Source organism: Dermochelys coriacea, chromosome 12, assembly GCF_009764565.3.
Source record: "Dermochelys coriacea isolate rDerCor1 chromosome 12, rDerCor1.pri.v4, whole genome shotgun sequence".
Taxonomy (NCBI): Eukaryota; Metazoa; Chordata; order Testudines; family Dermochelyidae; genus Dermochelys; species Dermochelys coriacea.
This window is the reverse complement of record NC_050079.1, coordinates 41,466,518-41,488,632: the sequence shown is the minus strand read 5'-3', so window position 1 is coordinate 41,488,632 and position 22,115 is coordinate 41,466,518. Positions and strand designations below refer to the sequence as shown.

The 22,115-nt window shown below is 43.4% G+C and overlaps 1 protein-coding gene and 1 long non-coding RNA gene across 2 annotated transcripts in view; one reads left to right on the top strand and one right to left on the bottom strand.

The window, feature by feature from the left end:
• Window positions 1–22,115, top strand: part of LOC122456326 — a 28,450-nt gene that overhangs the window by 5,473 nt on the left and 862 nt on the right. The gene's annotated exons all lie outside the window — the stretch shown is intronic.
• The window catches only part of LOC119841394 (cytochrome b5 type B), a 31,853-nt gene continuing 25,275 nt past the window's right edge, over window positions 15,538–22,115 (bottom strand). Inside the window, exons 4-5 of the mRNA XM_038368791.2 lie at window positions 19,865–19,896; window positions 15,538–18,573 (exon numbers count right to left, since the gene is read on the bottom strand). Of these exons, the coding sequence (XP_038224719.1) occupies window positions 18,483–18,573; window positions 19,865–19,896 (123 nt within the window). The 3' untranslated portion in view covers window positions 15,538–18,482. The remainder of the gene's footprint in view (window positions 18,574–19,864; window positions 19,897–22,115) is intronic.

Genomic DNA, 22,115 nt, shown 5'->3' with positions numbered 1-22,115 from the left:
TTTAATGTGGCTACTGTGCTATCCACAAGGTCATGGAACTGCAAAGCATCTTCAGAGGGGGAGGACACAGAAGCTACACCCACAAACTTATAGGATGTTACATCTGGATCAAAATCTGTATCCATTTATTCCTGTTCAAAAATAGGAACTATCTTCTTATCCTCTTCTTCAGAAAGAATATCAGTTTCTACCATCTGAGCTACCAACAGATATGGAAGAAACAGATCTGAGAACTGTTGAGTAACCAGATCCTTAATGGATTAAACTTCACCTCTCCATCCATAAGGAGGGTGATCCAGTAACTATGGTGGCGGAATCCAATAGTCCAGAGCTGCCAGTCTCTCCAGTAGCGGGGATCTGGAAATATACCATAGGAGGAGGAAAAGTATAAGGAGGCATAACTCAGGACAAATCAGATCTCTTGATTCTTTCTCCATCATCCTCTATTCTCCATCTCAGATCCACTATGGATCTCTCTGGAGACAGCAGTGGAACCATAGGGTGAAAAGAAATAAAGGATGAGAAAGATCTGTCCATAGGAGTCTTAGGAGGAGGCAACATAAAAGGGTCAGGAAAAAAACTAATGATCTCCTCTGCTCTTCTCCTCTTTTCAGGTGACAATGAAGCAAATTCTGGAACTAAGGAAGACTCTCTTCCTCATTGCCAGATTTTTGTCAGACAGATCTGAGGAACTTTTAGAGCAGGTCTACACTTAAAACTCTGCAGCTGAGCTAAGAGGCAGCTTCACCTCCCCGAGAGGCAGTAGCTATGTCATTGGGAGATGGGGGGTTAGGTCAGTTTTACTATCCCTCAGGATTGGGGATTTTTCATACCCCTGAGCGACACAGTTATGCTCATCTAATTTCCTAATGTAGACCTGTTCTTAGGTGCAGGAAGGTGGTCATCAGCCATGACTGTTAACATTCTCTTCAAATCTGAGGAAAGTACGGATTTCAAAGTCAGAATCATAGAGGCTAGGTCAGACTTGGACAGATTCAGTAAGTCTGACATACAGGATCTGGCATTGCTAACAGTCACTGTCTTCTCTTTCAACTGCTTCTTCAGAACCAATACAGTCAGAATCAATATGGATTTAGGTACCTTAGCAGGCCATCGAACCTTTTCTATCAATGGTATCTTCAAAGCCTTGACAGTTTTAGCTAAAGGATCAGAAACCGGAACTGATAAAGAACCCAATGACTTGGAACTCAATCTTGCTAAAAAATGGGGGGAGGGATAGCTCAGTGATTTGAGCATTGGCCTGCTAAACCCAGGGTTGTGAGTTCAATCCTTGAGGGGCCATTTAGGGATCTGGGGCAAAAATTGGGGAGTGGTCCTGCTTTGAGCAGGGGCTTGGACTAGATGACCTTCTGAGGTCCCTTCCAACCCTGATATTCTATGATTCTAAGCCATCAAACCAAATCAGGCCTATTAGTTTTCAGATCCAGTGATCTTCCAGAACCAGTTGATTTAGCAGCCAGAGATTCCTTGAGCAGCAGCAATGTCTGTTCTGCCTCTCCTTAATCTGGGAGTAAAAGTCCGGCAAATACAACACCCATACAAATAGTGTCCTTCTACCAGGCACTTAAGACACTTTGTGCATTTATCTGACACCAGGATGACAGCTGGTAATGAAACATATCTCTTAAAGCTCAACAACAACTTCATCTGCAGTTCCACCATAACACATGGAATTGCCTTATGAAAGTTATATTAAACTATCTATATTCTACTGTAAATAAATTACCTTATACAAAAACTGTACTAAGAACAACAGCTATAACAAGGCACTATAACTGGAGAAACTCCAGATCTGACGGACCAGCATAGTTCATTTCTGTCTGGCATAGCAGGTGAAAGGAACGGAGACGGTAGAGAGAGAAGCCCCCTTAGTCTTGCCCATGGAACATTCAAAAACACCAAGGGGAGAGTCAGATGGGGCTCACGTGCACTCCAACAGGCACTGCTTGGAGAAGGTTCTACTGTTGGGCACCACAAGGTGGCAAAGTGCCCCAAAAGTGGGAATATGCAGAGCCACTCAAAGAAGAAGCATCTGTCAGTACTATCTGGCCCATATTGGAACAACTAATACGTCTGGGTTCTATCTTTTTCACCACAGGTGGGATTAAAGGAAACGGTGAGAATATATAAGGTTCCTCTATGCTCTGCTCTCAACAAAAATACAAGGGTGATAGTCTGTCCATCCCTGCTCTGAAGCAGAACAAGAGAAACTTTGCACTGCTCTTTGACAGGAAGAGGTCTACAGATGGACAGTGCCACTTGAATAGACAGGTAGTCAGGAGTACTGGCTAGCAGAGGGGATGCTGCTGCAGACATTTCTACTGGTCTGGGAAGCAGATACAATAACAAAGCTGTCTTACGAGAGAGAGAGAGAAAGGCGAGGAGGAGTCTTATGGCTGATCTGTTAAATATCCAGACTCCCAAGGGTAAGAGGAAAAACCCTGCCATGCCACTAAGGCTACATAGGAAGAGAGACTGAGGTGGGATACCTAAAGAGACTACAGCAATTGAAAGAGAACAAGAGCCCTGGGATGTCCCTCTGTGCTATACAAGCTGTCCCAAGAAGCCTCTCAGTTTTCCCCAGGAAGTTCCAAAGCTGACCAGGACAACCCATGGAACTGAGATCTCAGCTAAGGGTCTTCGCTATCTAACTCTCTGGATCAGAAGAGTGTGCAGGCAAGGGCATGACTATATGTTCCGCTAATGGAATACTGGCCACATACGAAGGAGAGGAAGTTGGGATCCAAGAGATCATCAACAGCAGACAGAGCAGGAGAAGCCCTTGACACCATGGTATGAGGGCAGACAGCTCATCCACACCGTCTGTGGATTAATTGGGATTTTTTTTTTCTGGGAAGGAGCCATGAGTGGTGGGTGACTCACTGGCTTGGGGAGACTAGCCCCGCAGTCCTGTCCTTTCCGTCCGAGGCGGCCCCACCCCTTCGGCACCCACTCAAGCCCAACCCAGCACCATTGACCCCTGCCCCAAGCTAGCATTCCCAGCCCCAGAGAGACTGGAGGCAGGGCAGCACAGTCCCAGCACTCTCCCTTACCTCAGAGTGCCAGGAGACAGGAAGTGTGACCTCAGCCTCACCACTGGCCAGCCCTGGAGCACCGGGAGGTCCGGCAGTGCAGCTCCAGCCCCAGAGCACCCGGTGGCCAGGCAGCGTGGCCCCAGCCCCCCCAACCCCAGAGCACCCGGTGGCCAGGCAGCGCGGCCCCAGCCCCCCCAGCCCCAGAGCACCCAATGGCCAGGCAGCTCAGCCCCTGCCCCCGCAGCCCCAGAGCACCCGGTGGCCAGGCAGCACGGCCCCAGATCCACAGCCCCAGAGCACCCGGTGGCCAGGCAGCACGGCCCCAGATCCACAGCCCCAGAGCACCCAGTGGCCAGGCAGTGCGGCCCCAGCCCCAGAGCACCCAGTGGCCAGGCAGCACAGCCCCAGCCGGGACCATGATAACACAGGGAAAAGACAGCCGCCCACAGAGCGGGAAGCAGATGGAGGACTGGGGGTGGAGTGTGGGTGGGGCCACACCTGGCTGTTTTGGGAGGCTCAGCCTCCCCCAGCCTCTGATACCCGCTGCCTATGGAAGGAGGTAAGAAGTCCATAACAGAGGAACTCTGAGCACTTCTTTCTCTCAAGTTTTGAGGGCAGCCAGGGGAGGCACTGTGGCATCTTCTAAATGCACATGGGATAAGAGGGAAGGTCCTCTCCTAGATCGTTGACTGGTTAAAAGATAGGAAACAAAGAGTAGGAATAAATGGCCGGTTTTCAGAATGGAAAGAGGTGAATAGTGGTGTTCTCCAGGGGTGTGTACTGGGACCAGTCCTATTCAACATATTGATAAATGACCTGGAAAAAGGGGTAAACAGTGAGGTGGCAAAATTTGTAGATGATACAAAACTACTCAAAAGAGTTAAATCCCAGGCAGACAGTGAAGAGCTACAGAAGGATCTCTCAAAACGGGGTGACTGGGCAACAAAATGGCAAATGAAATTCAATGTTGATAAAAGCAAAGAAATGTACATTGGGAAAAAATATACCCAACTATACCTATAGAATGATGGGTTTCAGAGTAGCAGCCGTGTTAGTCTGTATTCGCAAAAAGAAAAGGAGTACCCGTGGCACCTTAGAGACTAACAAATTTATTAGAGCATAAGCTTTCGTGAGCTACAGCTCACTTCATCGGATGCGCATGTAGCTCACGAAAGCTTATGCTCTAATAAATTTGTTAGTCTCTAAGGTGCCACAAGTACTCCTTTTCTTTATAGAATGATGGGGTCTAAATTAGCTGTTACCACTCAAGACAGAGATCTTGGAGTCACTGTGGATAGTTCTCTGAAAACATCCACTCAGTGTGCAGCTGCAGTCAAAAAAGCGAACAGAATCTTGGGCATCATTAAGAAAGGGATAGATAATAAGACAGAAAATATCGTGTTGCCTCTATATAAATCCATGGTACACCAACATCTTGAATCTGGGTGCAGATGTGGTCGCCCCATCTCAAAAAAAGATATATTGGAATTGGAAGAGGTTCAGAAAAGGGCAACAAAAATGATTAGGGGTATGGAACATCTGCCATATGAGGAGAGATTAATAAGACTGGGATTTTTCAGCTTGGAAAAGAGATGATTAAGTGGGGATATAATAGAGGTCTATAAAATCATGACTGCTGTGGAGAAAGTAAATAAGGAAGCGTCATTTACGCCTCATGACACAAGAACCAGGGGTCACCCAAAGAAATTAATAGGCAGCAGGTTTAAAACAAACAAAAGAAAGTATTTTTTCCACACATTGCACAGTCAACCTGTGGAACTTCTTGTAAGAGGATGTTGTGAAGGCCAAGACTGTAATAGCGTTCAAAAAGAACTAGATAAGTTCATGTAGGATAGGGCCTATTAGCCAGGATGGGCAGGTATGGTGTCCCTAGCCCGTTTGCCAGAAGCTGGGAGTGGGCGACAGGAGATAGATCACTTGATGATTACCTGTTCTGTTCATTCTCTCTGGGGCACCTGGCATTGGCCACTGTCGGAAGACAGGATACTGGGCTAAATGAACCTTTGGTCTGACCCAATAGGGCCGAGACTTTGAAAGCTGTCTCAAATGGTATGTCTACACTGCAATTAGACACCTGTGGGCACACAGGTGGGGGTGACACAGGTTCGCAGGGATTGAGCTGCAGGGATGTTTTATTGTGGTGTAGACATTCTAGCTTGAGCTGCAGCTCAAGCTTTGTTACTTTCCCACCTCACAGGGTCCTAAAGTCTGGGCTCCAGCCTGAGCCAGACATCTACACTGTAGTTAAACATTCCCGCAGCCCAAGGCCTGTAAGACCAAGTCAGCTGGCATGGGCCATCTCTAGGTTTTTAATTGCAATGTAGACATACCCAAAAAGTCTTTGCACTGATAGCCTCATGGCATGGCACCAGCATCTTCTTGACTATGGAAGATCCTGGTACTGAGGGACGTGCAGGGGTGAGGAGATAGCTGCACTGGCTTAATCCAACATAACAAAGCTCTCCAGTATCAATGGAATCTCTGGTGTCAGTGTAACCCACACACCTCCTGGGTGTGGTGTTCTGTCCCATATAGTGACACTGAGACCACTTAAAGAGAGAGATAAAGTGAGTCTGCTCTGCAGCCTTAGCTACCAGTCAGCTGGCTTTTAGCTCATGCGGTAGAGGCTCATGCACTAAGCTCCAGAGAAGACCGGGGTCTGTCGGGGTTATATCAGCACAGAAGTAGGTGTCTGCTTAGGACCAGGTTTCTTCAGTACTCAGGAAAGACCTGGACCAATGGGATCCTTAGAAGACACTATCTGCTTCTGCACTGATAAAGTTCTGGCACTGGAAGGCTCTCTCTTCTAAGCCTGTGTGGTCTCGTGCCTAATGAAGACTAGGCGCTGGAGCTATGGACCTGATCTATCTAATTAAGTGTGGCTCTCAAGCTGATTATTATATATATTGTGGTAGTGCATAGGAACCTAAACTATACCTTATATACAACTATCTGTCACAATTAATGTTTCCTTTAATCTCTTTAGTTTATTCCAGTCTTATCAAAACCTCTTGTTGTGCGAATATACAAATGACCCTTACAGATAGAAACTTGAATTTTGAAAGGCAGGTTCTTAAAGTTAGCACCTAAATCAAGCCTTTTATTTAGCATGCTGGAAGCACTTTGACATCTGGGACACGACTAAAGCAGAATAGTAATTTTATAGGTCTGGGAGCCTACTCCGATCTCCTTTGGCTACAGGGAGTTGTAGTTTTCTAAGGGTATGTCTTCACTACCCACCAGATCGGCGGGCAGCGATCAATCCCACGGGGATCGATTTATCACGTCTAGTCTAGATATGATAAATCGACACCCAAGCGCTCTCCCATCGACTCCTGTACTCCAGCACTGCGAGAGGCGCAGGCAGAGTCGACGGGGGAGCGGCAGCAGTTGACTCACCGAGGGGAAGACACCACGGTAAGTCAATCTAAGTACTTTGACTTCAGCTACGTTATTCACATAGCTGAAGTTCGCAAAAAGAAAAGGAGTACTTGTGGCACCTTAGAGACTAACAAATTTGTTTGGAGACTAACAAATTTGTTAGTCTCCAAGGTGCCACAAGTACTCCTTTTCTTTTTGCGAATACAGACTAACACGGCTGCTACTCTGAAAATAGCTGAAGTTGCGTAACTTAGATTGATCCCGCCCTCCCAGTGTAGACCAAGGCTTAATGATAGTCATGGTGATTGAGCAGGGCCCACAGAAAGGCTCTAATAAAGTTATTACATATTTTAAAATAAGATGGGGGGACATATGTGGGTACGCCACTCAAAATATAAAGGGCTCTAACACAAGCCTTTTATAACCTCAGCTCTCTGGTTAAAGGGCAATATGCAACTCCAGTGACCTATGCTTTCCAGAAACTAACTAAAGCTCAGTGGTAACGTGTGTCCATCCCACCACAAGTGGGACTGTGTAGAGATCTGGTCCAAAAAGATCCTCCCTTTGTCTAAACTGAGGATTGGCCAATGTTTGCTCCAGAGCCCCTTGCATTATTCCTCATATTAGCCTTATGGCCTTAATAGGTGTTCTCTACTGCCACCAGGATGAATATTGCTCAACTATGTTCAGCTGGTCTCTCCTTCACAGGAGGGCAGTGTTGTTTTTGAAATCTGTAAGCATACTGAAGTATATTTGACAGACCCCCAACCACCTCTTTTCTCATGCAGCTGCAGGGGAACCCCACCTCAATAGATAAGCGCCCAAATTTCACCATGATTTAAAAATAAAACACATACACCAAGGAGGGAATAGGTACACCATGTTTATTTTAGAGAGTTTTTTGGAGAAAGCTGAGAAGGAGCATTGTTATAGCTGATTCACTAGCTGGCTGAGCTGTTAATTTGTTCCTGTCTGAATGTTTGCTTTAGTTAGCTGTAGTTGTATGTTTTGCTGTTGTAAAATTGAATATTGGGGGTTCTTAAAGCTTACGTTATATACAACTATTGTCACAATTAATGTTTCCTTTAATCTCTTTATTTATTCCAGTCTCATCAAAACCTCTTGGTAAAACAATGACCCTTACAGATAGAAACCTGAATTTTGAAAGGCAGGTACTTAAAGTTAGCACCTAAATCAAGCCATTTTATTTTCATGCGGCTTCCATAAGTTTCAGAGGGAGCTATGGATGTGGCCACGTCTGCTGAGGAAGCTAAAGATGGACTCAAGTGCCTAATTTTAGGAACCTAAGTTTGAAAAATTTGGCCATGGTATTTTTTTTCCTCTTTGAATGTACAGCGCCAGCATTTTTTTAAACTTTGCATTTAAATATAGGCTTAATTTTCTCAAGATGCACTACCCTAAGTGAGGCTAACATACACATTTGCATTATGGGGTATTAGAGGTTTAGATTTGTAAGCAAGATAATCAAATTAAAACCCCAAATCTGTCTTTATTAGAAATGAGGGGATATTAACTTTTGACATAGTACAGTAGAACCTGCACAGGAGATTACCCTTATTAGGCATCCCCCTGTCTTAAAAGACTATGCCAAAATAGCCACAAATATACTGAGTACACCTCTGCCCCCCTTTTATTAAGCTGCCTCCACGAAGCAAGCAACTTCTTGCCAAATACCTGAAGTCACTCGAGACATATTTCACTATACATAAAATGAGGAAATAAGAAATGTTACCTTCTGAGGCTATGAAGTACTTTGAGAAAATAATCTTAGCACATTTTATTAAATTAATTTAAAAGTTTCTGATCAAACATGTTCTTCGGTAAATTCAGACTTTCAGGGAAAATTGTTGACTATTGTTAATTGCTGGGTTCTTTTTATAAAGGAGGAAATAATTATTTTTTTAAAAAATCACCTAGAAAAGAGCAGTTGTGACAAATCTTAGAACAGTATTTCAGGGCCCCCTCATTAATCAAAGAAAATCCAGAGTTAGTGAATTTAATTATTTGCAAGATGCTTCCTTTGTCTGTATAATTGTCTTGTAATGAAGAGGTCAAGTGATTTTTTTTTAATCGTTCCAAAATAAAAAAAACTGTTTTTCTTCTCAATCATGTTCTCAGACTCTTTATAAATTGGATCCAGCTCTTAACAATATTTGCCAACTTGAAGAGAGATTCAGATGTTCATCTTAGAACATCTTGAGGGGTTTTTTTAGCTTCCTTTTTGCAGCTTTAGAAGAAATACAAATGTTTAGCATACTCCTTCTTATAGATCTCTAAAATAGCTACACAAAAGTGTAGCTCAGCCTCTGGTGCCTCGCCAGCCCTTCATGCACAGGCACACATAGCTCTCAGGGATGGGATAAAGCCATTACAGCTATACAGCCACCTAGTCGTTAAATAATAACGTCCTGAAATAAGCTTTTGAATCATTTTTCACCTATTCAATTCTTTTATTCTAGTGTTTGGGTCATACTAGCTCTCTGATCAGGTATGTAGACGTTAGCTGTCCTGGTCACTTACCTCCAACAGGAATGGCAGATGTGTGGGTTCCTCTGGAGAGAAAATTCCATGGATAAACAGGCTGTGGAGCTGCACAAAGAACCCTCTCGTCCCCCAAGAGCGAACGCATCACTTCCAATGAGTCAGCCAGGTTCTGCCATAGGGAGCTGTGAGACTCTCCAGGCTTCCACTCTGTTTGGTGGCAGTTTGGCTCCAGCATGCCAGAGTTCACAACTCAGCCAGAGCTGTCAATTCACCACAGAACAAGTTCAGCAGAGAAATTCCTTTGGGGCTGTCACAGCCTAAATGCTACGGAGACTGTTCCTGGGTAGAATCTTTAACTGTTTGCCACAATCTTCTTTTCCATGAGTCAGCCCAGTATGTAGTCCTAATGGTCACAGCTGAACAATCCTTGTGAACCTCCACTCTTCACACTAAGGATAACTGCTAGCATCAGTGGCTAATTCAAGAGATTTCCTGTGTTCAGCTGTATGAACCTGACTGGCAAGTCAGAGCTGTAGCTGTTCCAAGTTAAATATGTTGGTCCTTCTGCCTCTTATCCTCTCTAAAAATTAACTCCTTACAAAACACTGTTGGTGCCAGAAAAGCCTCAGTATCACCATCTGTCAGCTAGAGAAAAAAAGCCCACTATCTTCAGCAGCAGAAGCTGCACTGGGAGAGAGGCTGTCTGTTCTACCAGGGTAGAGGTATTTATTGCTGCTCTGCTTATTGCAGCTGTTATTGGGAGCTGATAAGCACTGATCTTCTCCCCAGCTACTGGACTAGCTGTGTGCCAGCGCCTCCTATTCCATTCACTGCAACAGTGCCTGCTAATATAGGCAGATCTAGGAATTATAAGCTTACTTCACAGGTGGTGGTCATATACTCCCAGCATTCTTGCACCATTTCCTACAGTACCCCCTGCTGGGAGAATTAGAGTAAAATACTCTCCTGTGGAAGGTAAAGACATCATTAGCACACCATGTAAAGAAGGTTGGATTGAATTTATTGATTTATATAGCATCTTTTGTATCCCTGCAAATGCTTTACAAAATTACAGGCTTAGAATACAGTGTATGCATCACCACAACTTCCCTCACCACGTGAAATGCAGCTACTTCCTGTCTGGTATATATCAGCCATTTAGTTGTGGGAAATGAATATCACGTCCAGTCACAGCAGAGAGAATTTCATTAACAAAGTTGAAATTTGGCCTGGACATTAAGGGCCCCAGTTCCCGTTCTCCAACCCAAATTACATGGATGTAGCTCCCATTGAATTTGTTGGGAGAAGCACCTATGTAGCTGGAGGGGGTGGATTTGGCTTTAAGTCCAACAATCCAACTCTTGCAAAAACTTGCTGTGGGATCTCTGAAAGTCACGGGGGAGGGGGGGAGGGTAGGGGCTGGACCTCAGTTTCAATTCTCATCTAGAAGAATTTTCCTGCATCATAACAGAAGAACTTTCCTCCCCCATTGGAATCACTAAGGCTACTTACTTCACCAACAACAGTTTTCTTGATGATCTTCCAGACAAGCACTGACCAGTTTACTTAGTGCTTATTGCTTAGCCAGATATCTAACAAAAACCATCTGTGGTGCTCTATGTGGAGGATATTTAATAAGGCACTATCACCATAGTGTGAACCACATCTCAATAAAGTGTCTCTTGGAAAACAGCTCCCATTCACAAATGAGTAACATCCTTGTGGCAGCTTCAGCAGTATTTTGAGCTGACTTTAATGCCATGAGGGTTTTGTCCTCTTTGGATAAAATGAACCACATCTTGCTTTTGCTTTCTCTTCCCCTTGCACCTATTCTATTTCAGCTGGAAATCAGGAGAGTCAATAACATGTGACCAACAAGATGTCCCCAGACCAGCAGCAAGAGCTGCCTGGAGTGCAGTTTGGAAATTGCTGCAAGCAGATAGTAAATGCTAGATATATTTTGAATCAATAGAAGGGACGATGCTGTCTCCAAGAGATATGGAAAGCAGGACAGGCACAGGCTGCATATGTGAAAAATGCAACGTAGCCAGAATTGGGTCAAAATAACGGCATTAGGGATTCTGGCCAGAATAGCTTGATGCTGCAGTATGTTGAACTGGAAAGAGAGATTGCATAGCAATTTAAAACTTAGTTTTAAAATTATTTGCTCTTCCAGTTTTCACTTACTGCAGGGCACTATTTAGCATTTAACATAAAAACAGCAGAGAAGGAGAATGAATATAAAATTAATGTATTTACTGAGCAGCAGAGAATACAATTGGGATTTAGATTAGATCATTCATAAAAGGACAATGCAGGGGCGGTTTAGATAGATGGAGCAGCTATAATGCACTTAGTACTACAGATAGCCTTGGCTGTTGTGTATTGTGTATCTCTTACGGTGAAAAACAAAGACAGAGTCCCCTCCTTCTGTTTTAAATGTATCCCAGCATTCTTCTAGTTGACCAATACAGTATAGCTCAGTGGATCACAACCCGGGGTAAGCAAATTCCTTGGGGTACACAGAGGTCTTCCAGGGGGTACATTAACTCATCTAGATATTTGCCAAGTATACAACAGGCTACATAAAAAGCATTAGCAAAGTCAGTACAAACTAAATGACAATGACTTGTTTATACTGCTCTATATACTATACACTGAAATGTAAGTATTAATATTCCAGTTGATTTATTTTATAATTATATGGTAAAAATGAGAAAGTCAGCAATTTTTTGATACTAGTGTGCTGTAACACTTTTGTATTTTTATGTCTGATTTTGTAAGCAAGTAGTTTTTAAGTGAGGTGAAAGTTGGGGGTACACAAGATAAATCAGACTACTGAAAGGGGTACAGTAGTCTGGAAAGGTTGAGAGCTACTGGTGTAGCTTACTTCCTGGTCTGCAGAATGTAGTTGGAGTGGTTAGATCAGATTCTTCTGGGTTCTGTTTTTATCAGTGCTGGACTGACTTGCTGCTCTTGGGCAAGTAAGGACTTCAGTGTACTTCAGTTGCTGTAGGGGTAAGAAGCTCTTACAGCAAATGTCAACACTTATTTTCAGGCTTTGGGGTCCTGATTTATAACCTATTTCAGTCCATTCAAAGACTCCCATTTACTTTAGTGGGTTTTGGATCACGATCCTAGTGAACAGTGTAGTGAAGACTAATCAAACGCAGAGCAAGATACTGTCTACGAAGGAAATAACTTATAAGCATCCCTCTTATTCTTAATAACTTTTTCTTCCAATAAAAAGCAGACCTAGGATGTCCTCTACTCTGACTGGATTCTCTGCTTTCTGGATCACACAGATGTCTTCTCATAATTCGGGAACCTCTTTCACAATACATGTTTGGCTGCATGTTATCCCCAACAGCTGTCTTAAATCATCCTGCAAGTACAGGAACTTCTGACTTCAGCCCAAGTTAAGGCCAGGTGATTCCCCATCCTGACCCCATTTTCTCTCATGCAGATGTCCCCTTTAATGTCTTCCTCCTATTTTCCATATCTTCTTTTCTTAACCCGAGTGTCTCACAAACATACTCACTCTTTAATTAGTAGCTTGGTGGTTTTGTTGAATCACTGAATAGTTCGCCTACTGTATCCTCTTTGCATTTTAATTTAGTAGCACTTTCCATTTTTTCAAATCACTGCACAAACTAATGATTTTCATATATAGCTTGTTTATTCCAGTTGTGAGACTGTAGTTTTCTGCAGCATAGGCATGAAAAATATGGTGGAATGATTCGGTTACATTCACTAGGTCACAATCCCCATCTCTCAGTCACACTTCTAGTTTGATCTGCTTGCTTCCCCTATTCCTTATATTTGGGTAGAGAAAGTTCAGTTCATGTTTGTCTGTTACAGAAAATCTGCCTCGGCTTTATATTTTATATTAGATTGAGTTATCAACAATGCTGCCTCTGTATCATGAATTTAAAGCTTGCCTAGGAACACTTATTTCACTAAATATGTTTTGTCCAGCATTTAGGGGCAAACTAGAAAGGCCCACTTCTGGGGGTTGCTCACTTTTGTCTTACTGGTTTTCCCCTGCCCCCTTTACTCAGCTAGCATCAGTACAGCCCCATGCTTGTCAGCTCTTTCCTCAGTATTTTCACTTTCTTCCCAGGAGCACTTATTCTTGGGTACCCTCTCCCTGCTGCACGGCTACTTCCTTCTCCTCCTCAAACCTAAACCCTTCACAATAGGGATTCTCTTTTGTGTGTTTGTACCTAGCACAATGGGGCCTTTGGGAGCAACCCTACTGCACATTTACTGCAACAACCACAACAAACTACAAGAAATCAGCCCAATTGTAAGAGCTGGACTAATTAGCAGTTGGAGAAAGCAGGTGTTATTCATATATGGAATTACCAAAAATAGTACAAGTGTAAAATTGCATACATTTCATGGCTCCCTCTCGCCCATCTCTCTTAAGCTTTTCTTCACTGCCAAAAAACCTGTTTAATTAGGGGATAACACACACATGCTAACTATGCCACTGTAAAATCCTAGTAGAGACAGGCACTACAATTTTACTGTGAGATAGCTAGGAAAAGTCAACACTATACCCGTGCCTATGGTAGGCCTCACCTAGCTACCTCACAGTAAAAACTATGGTGCCTTCTCTCCACTAGGATTTTACAGCAAGATACTTAGCATGTGTTATCTCACGGTAAAAAAAAATCACCATACTTTTGCAATGCAGACAGAGCCTTTGATGATGAGGTCTTTGGGACAATCCCTGTCCCAACTTTGTTTGTACACCACTAGCAAAGCAGGAACCCTGCTGGGAGCTCCATTTGTTACTGGAGTACACAAAGGTCCAATTATAGAAGACAAGAGGCTGTACTTAGTTTCATATTAGTAGGAGTTAATAACGTCCCCTATTGGGCATCTCTCAGGTTTGTTCGAATAACTGATTTGATCCTTGAACATTTCACTTCCTGAACAAACCAACTGAAGTTTAGTAGAATTATGCAAAATAAATGAATAGGCACCCAACCTCTTTACAGTTCTGCTATTACAATCAAAAAATGGTTCAGATTGTTCCAGTGTAGCTTAGAATGAGAATGTATAAAGGAAACCTTAAGAGTTACTATTACTATGTGGAATCAACATACATCCCAGAAAGGAGCAACTCTGAGAAGTGGGAAGGTGAGATTGTGGTTAATAGCATAATTATCTCAGACAGTCATTTAGATCCTAATTACAAATTAGGTAGTTGCAACAGAGAAAGAGATCATGGTTCCAAAGAAACCAGGCACCATTTTCAGCAAGAATTCTCCCTCTAGGAGGCTGAGTTAATCCACTATTGTTGTACCTGTGCACCTCACAAAGTCTTTTAGTGCATGGATACATTATTTTATTACAATGTTTAATAAATTTTTTAATGTAGGTCATTGTGGCATTAATTATGCAAGAAAATACTGAACTCTGCCTGCACTATGTTTTGTCCACAGGCTACAGCTTTCCTGAGTGTTTTGCAAGAAACACTTACTAAATGGTTACAATACCCTGAACAAAATCTTTGGCTTAGGCTTTCAGGTGAACTGGTGCAATCTGTGTGGATGGGAAATCACAAATGCTGCTGCTGTAGTCTAGTCCTTTGTCTGAACAGATGTAGTCAATGTGAGACTCTGAGTTTGAAAAATGTGAGAATGATCTGCTTGCTGTCAGGACACACAAAAATAAGCCGAGACTCAATCCGCAGCAAAATTTTCCAGTTTTAGTATAACAATTGAAGGAGATCAGTTCAATACAGAACTATGCACTCATTAGCTGTACAGATGCTTATTTTTAAAAAGTATATAATCCAATGTTTCATTGGACAGACAATATCCAGATACAAATTTGCATTGTACAAATTGTTATAGTTTCAGAACCAGGCAGCTTCCTACATTCTTCCCATCACAATCAGCAATTTACTTGGATCAGTTTCCAAGACAACCAGATCTGAACCTTGGCATTACAGACAAACCTGTACCTTGTTCCCTTGCAATTTGTTTCCTTTATCAGGTAATTTCAACAGAAATGAAAACAGACTCAAATCTGGCTCCCTCGTCTTCCTAGCATCCACAAAGCCAGTGTTACACTTGCATTCATATGTCAAGGAATTTAGGTTCCTAAAGAGTCAAAAAACCAAGAGCAGTCCAAATACTCTGGCACTCTGGAGGCCAGTTTTAATTTAGTTACATTAATAATTTTAAAGCTGCTTCTGGTCATGTATACAGTAGTTTAGTAGAATCCTTTTCCAAAACACCTGAAGGGAACAGAACCTACACACCCAACTTTATTTTCACTGAAATATCTTTATTGCATGGATGAAAGCGGAGACCAAACCTTTATCATGTAGCAGGTCTGGTAAACTTGGTCTGTGAGAAACTGGGTATAAAGACAAATATTTTTGTTTTTAAAAAAATCCTGAAATGAAAGAGGGAAACAAGCTATTGTTAATGTTTCTTTGTTCATTCAAGTTTTAAAGCTGGTTTTAGTTGGCTAAAACTCAGGGTTAAAGCTATTATCCACATGACTTAAGGAAAAAGGAATGAAAAAAACTGGATGAACCCATTACTTTAAAAAAAAAAAAATTAAAGGATGTGTACAAGTTTTGGGAAACTTATGGACTGATTGCATGGTCAGTCACGTCAATGCTGGTACCAGTTAGGTATGCGCCTAGCTCAATTCCACAGGTGTGCTTCCATCTGGACAAGTAGCATCATCCTATTTCAGTCTTAGACAGTACAACCAGCCTATCATGGCTGCTCATCTGATGAATTTTTGGTCCTACAGCACAGTCAGCAAACTTCCAATTGTGTTCGTGGCCAGCTCTCCAGCAGCAGGAGGTGATTGAACATGCCATCCTTACCCAGGAATCAGATGCAACTACGTGCTGCCATTTTACAGTATCAGTGGCAAAACACTGTTCCAGGAATCAGTGCAAGTGTCTGTCAAACACATTCACTGCACTCAGACTAAACAACTGTTATAGCTCTCCTTTCAAATACATATACAATATGATCCTGCTAGAGGAAACCCAGAGACAGATATTAGATGCCTATTAGGCCTTCCTCCTTGTGAAAACTAAACCCAGTAAAGTAGCAATACAGACTTGAAAACAAGCCCCTACTTCAGAAGTAAACAAGTCACTCACAAAAGTATCCCCTTTGTTTGGAAGAACTCGAGGCTAGATTCACAGCTCTCTTACAGAGCACTATGCTTCCACAGCTAACTGCACCCCAGATATTTGCTGACTGATTTCAAACTGTGGACTGCACCACAGTCTATCATCAGTGGAAACAGACAAGCAAGAGCCCACAGTGGACACTGCTAGCTGAAATGTGACAGTTTCCACAGATATCAAAATATGGCTCTCACTGCCTAAGACAATAAATTTAGTGCTGGGGGGGGTGATTTCTATATGATGGATATTTAGTTCTCTCATAAGGATGAAATAGATTGTACATATGCTTAATTCACAACGAGTTAAATTCTTTATTAAATTAAGTCCTGTATCAGACGTTCCATTTTTTTTGCCTAGGATTGATGTCAGGCTTACAGGTCTATAATTAGCTAGGTCATCCCATATATCCTTTTTAAATATTTTAAAAATCAGATATTTGCAAGATCTTTCCCAAAGGATTTTGCTTGGCTCACATTTATGCCCCTCTTACAACTGGACCCAAGACACATACACACAGTAATCAGGCTGATAAACTGTTAAAAAGTTAACCTTGGGTTCAGTCCCTTCCCTTGTAGCAGCAGACCAAGGACAGCTTGTAATGGATGGAATGGCTAAAAACTGTTTTAGGAATTCTCAGCACCACACAGTAACCCCAAGGTTCCCCACACTACAGATAGCAGCTTTCTACCTCCCGCAGTTCACAATAGAAGACAGAACATAATCCAGAGCAGGGGAAGGGAGTCCTGCACCAAAGAGAAGGGCCTTTTAATAATTCTGTTCTAAGGAATCCCGATATGGAAGAGGACTCCAAGGCAGCAGCTCCAAAAGCCTGCTAATTAGTGCTAAGCCACGCGAGTGACATGGTGGTGGGAGTGACAGGATCCCGCATGTTGGAGGGGAGTTAAGTCCATTTCATTTCATTTCAATAGTCATTCTTTCCCATTAAGGGAGACTTCATGGCCTTTTACATTGAAAAAACCTAGCTTGCAATTCCCAGAGTTCAAAGACAACTAAACAGTAAATTTGGGGAGCACACTGGCTGCCTGGAGTGGGGAATAACAAGCAGCTAAAACAACATCCCCCCCTTCCAGATAGTGTTCTCATATACAGGACAGAGGGATGTAGTAAAAAGAGAAGCAATAAAGAAAGGAGGGCATTCCTTATCTACTATCCAATGACAAGCTCTGCTACGGTGCTCTCCTCATTGCTAAGATGCCCCCAATTGGGAAAGAGTCTCAGAGCAATAGAATCACAGAGGGATAGTAAGAACCAGAATTCCTCTTTTCTATCTGGTGTTGTGTTGTGTTGTATTCCACACTGCAGTTACCACAGATTGTAGAGTCACAGGACTACACTACTGGAAGAGATAGGAAAGATCATGCTTTATGATGCATAAAGCATGGTTTGTGCTTCCTCTCTTCCCTGTTTGGGGCTGGCAGCAAAAGGGTAGCATCTGGAACAGTCTCAGGAAAACAGGAACACCCACACTCCAGTCCTAACAGAAAACAAGAACATCATACACCAATCCCAAGCAAGGAGTTCTAACTGCTACTCTTCCTGCTAGCCCTCCCCAGGAACCCAGGCTGTGTGAGGGAGGTGTCCAGCCCACCCTCATGTTTTAAATAGGAATATGTTTTACCCCAAGTACAGAGCTCATGGAGAGAGAGAAGAGACCTGTTCCAAGAAGCTATCAGTTACTATGGAGGTAGGGTCCCAAGTACAACAGCTGTGAGCTCTTATTTTACAGGACAGACAAATATTACAAAGTGAAATGGATCATTTTTAAAATATATATTTGCTTAACCATTTAAAAACAGACACATGAAGAGACAACAAGAGCTAGCAATTTCCTGCTGCTCCTGTTACTGCTGCCTGGCTGCACTGGCAAAGCTGTTCTGCTCAGTCTCAGAACGCTTGCTGGAAGGGATCATAGAAAGCTTGCAGTTTCTTTGACAATGCTCACATGAAAGACAGAGGCATTTCACAGGCTCACACGCTAGCAGCTGTTCCACATTTTTGGGATTAACAAAAAGGTGTTATAAATTACCCATGATTAATTATGACAGGGAAACAGACTAGACATATAATGGAATATTAGGACACTGCACCTCACCCCCTACCCCAACACACATACAAAGACTCTGAGGAGAATGTGAGACACGGCAGTGGATCCCAGAGTCAGGACAGACTCTCTAACGCTAGCTTGGCTCTGCGGTCACCACCGTTGCTAGACAGACTCAAAGCTAAGAACAAAATACACAAGGTTTAAGAAAACCAAAACCCCAGAGCTCTTGCTTGCATGCGTGTGCTCTCATGCTTCTCAAGGTTCCAGCGAGGCCAGATCAAGAGGATTTCCCATCCAACATGTAATATCGGTACATTAAGCCTATGACCAGTGCGCCGAAGATGGGGATTAGCCATGTTGACCAGAAACTACAGAAGAGAGGGGGGGAAAAAAAAAAAAAATCAACACACAACACAAAACAGAAGAGAGCAGCAAATTAATAATTTATTCCTAATGTCCAACATGCTCAAATCTGGACTGGTTTGGTCTGGGAAATTCTCTGAGAGACCACATATTTAGACATTGAGAGGAGCTCACCTCCAGCCAAGCTGACTGGCCTCCTTACAGAAGAGGGCCTTCTACATCAGTCACAGAAATCCAGAAACCTGTTCTGACTCTATACACTTCTTGGACTAGGGCTGCCCACTTTCTAACTGCACAAAACGGAACACCCTTGCCCTGCCCGAAGGCCTCACTCCTTCTGAGGCCCCGACCCTGCTCACTTCATTCCCCCCCCCCGTCCATTGCTCACTCTTCCCCACCCTCATTCACTTTCACCAGGCTGGGACAGGGTATTGGGATGCAGAAGGAGGTGAGGGCTTCAGCTGGGGGTGCGAGCTTTGGGGGGGGCCACAAACTAGGGGTTCAGGGTGCAGGTGCGAGAGGGGGTGAGGGTTCCCCAGGCTCCTGGAAGCAGCCGGAATGTCCAGCTCCTAGGCCAGCATGTCCGGCTCCAGTGGGAGCTCTGGAGCTGGCGCTTGGGGCGGGGGCAGTGTGCGGAGCCCCCGAGGCTGCCCTTGTGCCTAGGAGCCGGATATGCTGGCCACTTCCGGAAGTCGCAGGGAGCCTGCCTAAGCCCCGTTGCAACACCGACCAGACTTTTAGCAGCCCAGTCAGCAGCGCTGACCGGAGCTGCCAGGGTCCCTTTTTGACTGGGCATTCCTGTCCAAAACCGGACACTTGGCAACCCTATCTGAGTCTACAGCAAAACTAGACTGGCCACTCTACAGTAAAACAGCAGCTCCCACAAATTTGCCAATCCATATAATGCATTAACAGTGTGCCAGGAATCTGTGACATTCACCTAAATTAGCATTACAGTGGAACAGTTTGCAGCCATAGTAATATTTAAAATGAAAGTGTGAACCTGAGACTGAAAGTCCCAAATCGCTAGGAGGCCTAGCTGTTCTGAACAGGATGGAGCTTTGCATGCTGGGACTTGTCTCCATGGGGAGATTAAAGAGGGGAACTGTGGACTCACATAGAACTCATTGGGCTGCAATTTGGCTACTTATCCTGGACCAGCTGCACTCAAGAGCTCTGCATTAAGATTCTGGGATTTCTGCTCTGTACATTGACAAGGCACAGAATTAATATGTAATGCTGCAGAGTGCCCCAGCCCTCAGACCTCTTTATTCCTATATAAACAGGGTACTATACCTTGACTGGCTTGAGGATGTCGTGTTTGGATCCTGAAGAGAAAGAGAGATACATTATACAAGTTGTACTGACAGAACTACAACCCTGAACATGTAGCTGCCATAGAGAGGGGGACAGAAAAACCCTCACATCTTCCTCCCTTTCCCATACCTCTTTTTCCCTTCCATAACCAATACAGGTTCTCACAGATGTCTGCCACATCTCTTCACTTGCCTCCCTGACTCCACTCCCTCCTCAACCTCACACTCAGACCTATTCTCTAAATACAAGCATATGCTGGATTTACCCATAATTTTGTATTTGTACTTAACAGAGATTGGGAAAGATATTCCCCCCATCCTTAAAAGCAAAATGAACTCTTTACCTGTCTGCAGCCACCATCCAACTTCTTCCCTTCACCTCTGAACTCATTGAATGTGCTATCTACAACCATTACCTCAAGTTGCTCTCCTGCAACTGCATCATAGATTCCCCCTTCAATGTGGCTTCTGTGCCCAGCATTTGACCAAAATTGCTCTCACCAAGTCTGAATGATCTCTTCCTGGCTAAATCGCTGAGCCTGTATTCCATTCTCATCCTCTTGGACCTCCCTGCTGCTTGACATGGTCAAGAGTTCCTCCTCAAACTCTTGCCTCCCTTGGCTTTTGCCTGGTTCTGTCTGATAATTCTTTCAGCATCTTTTCTGGCAGGTTCATCTCTTCCCCATCTCCCAGTCTCCACTGGAGTCATACAGGGCTCCATCCTCGGCCCCCTCTTCTTCCCCCTCTCTCTGGGTGATCTATTCCCACTACTTCATGTGCTATGGATGATTACTTGTAAATCTACCTTTCCACTCCAGACTTCTTGACCTTCCACCAAATTCCACGTCTGACACAGATGTCTCACCAACAACTTAATGTGCCCAAAAATGGACTCCAAACCTGTATCTACTTCCCCCAGTGACTGACACCACCAACCTTCTTGTCACTCAGGCATAGGATCTAGGAATTTTCTTCAACTCCACCCTTGCACTTACTACACATATCCAGGATGTCTCCAAATCATAACACTTCCTCCATCAAATTTCCAGAATTGATCCTCTTCTGTCCAGGCAGCTGAAACTCTGAGTCAGGCCTTCATCTCCAGTCTCAGCTGCTTGAACTTCATAGCCACCATTGTTGCCCTCCAATCTGGTCAAAACACAGCTTCTAAAGTCATCTTCCTTCCCCACATGTCTAACCATATCACATCCTCCTCCTGTAATTCCCTCTGCTGCCTAACCCTCATCCACCACGTTAAATTCAAGTTTCTTCTCTTTACCACCAAAGCCCTTTATTACTCTGTCCTTCCATATGTATCCCTGACTTTCTTCCAATCTCCTACTGATTAAGTTACTGACCACTCACTTGTCTGTTCCTTCCATAAATAGCTTTGCGCTTTCTGCCACGTCACTCCTTATTTATAGACTCCCTCCCGGAAGTGATTTGTAAGGCTAACTAACCCTGTCCTCCTTCAAATCACTTTTAAAGATCTATTTCTTCCATAACACCTACAAGAAGTCAGTCAACAATTAATGCCTAGAAAGGGGCAGGTAGAGCAAGTTTATATTTATGTATTAAAAATCTTCAATTTTTATACACATTAGTCTCAGCCTCCCCCTTCTCTTCTTTTATTATAAGCATTTTGGGTCAGGGACCACATCTATCTCTATGCACAACAGATTCCAATCTTGATCGGAGCCTCTGGTCACAACTATACTTTATTACATAGGGATACTATGTGGATAGATACTACAGCCTTTAAGGGACATGCCACCCCATCTCCTAAGACAGACAAAGCCTGTAACTAGCCTACATCACAAAAGAAACATGGGATTTGCCAAAACATCAAATCATTGGCTCAGCTAGCCAGATACCTTGCATCCAGGACAAGTACCTGATGTTTCAGAAGAAAGTATAAACATCTATAAAACATCTGAACAAAAGCATAATTTTATATTTAACATAGAGATTGGGAAAGATTTTCCCCCCAGGCAATCAACTGATGCCATGATGTCAAAGAGATTATTCCCCTTCTTTGTTTAGCTTGAAGAGTTGCATATGGTGTGTCCACATCATCATCCACTCCCCACCACCACCACCCCCATTTTTTTTTTTTAAGTGAGTTAGTTTTAGTGTTTGTGAAAAGGTGTCATAACAAGGAGACACAAAGCCAGCCCAGGGCTGGTTTGGGGTTTTTAAAATATGTGATTATATATACAAGCAAGAGTATT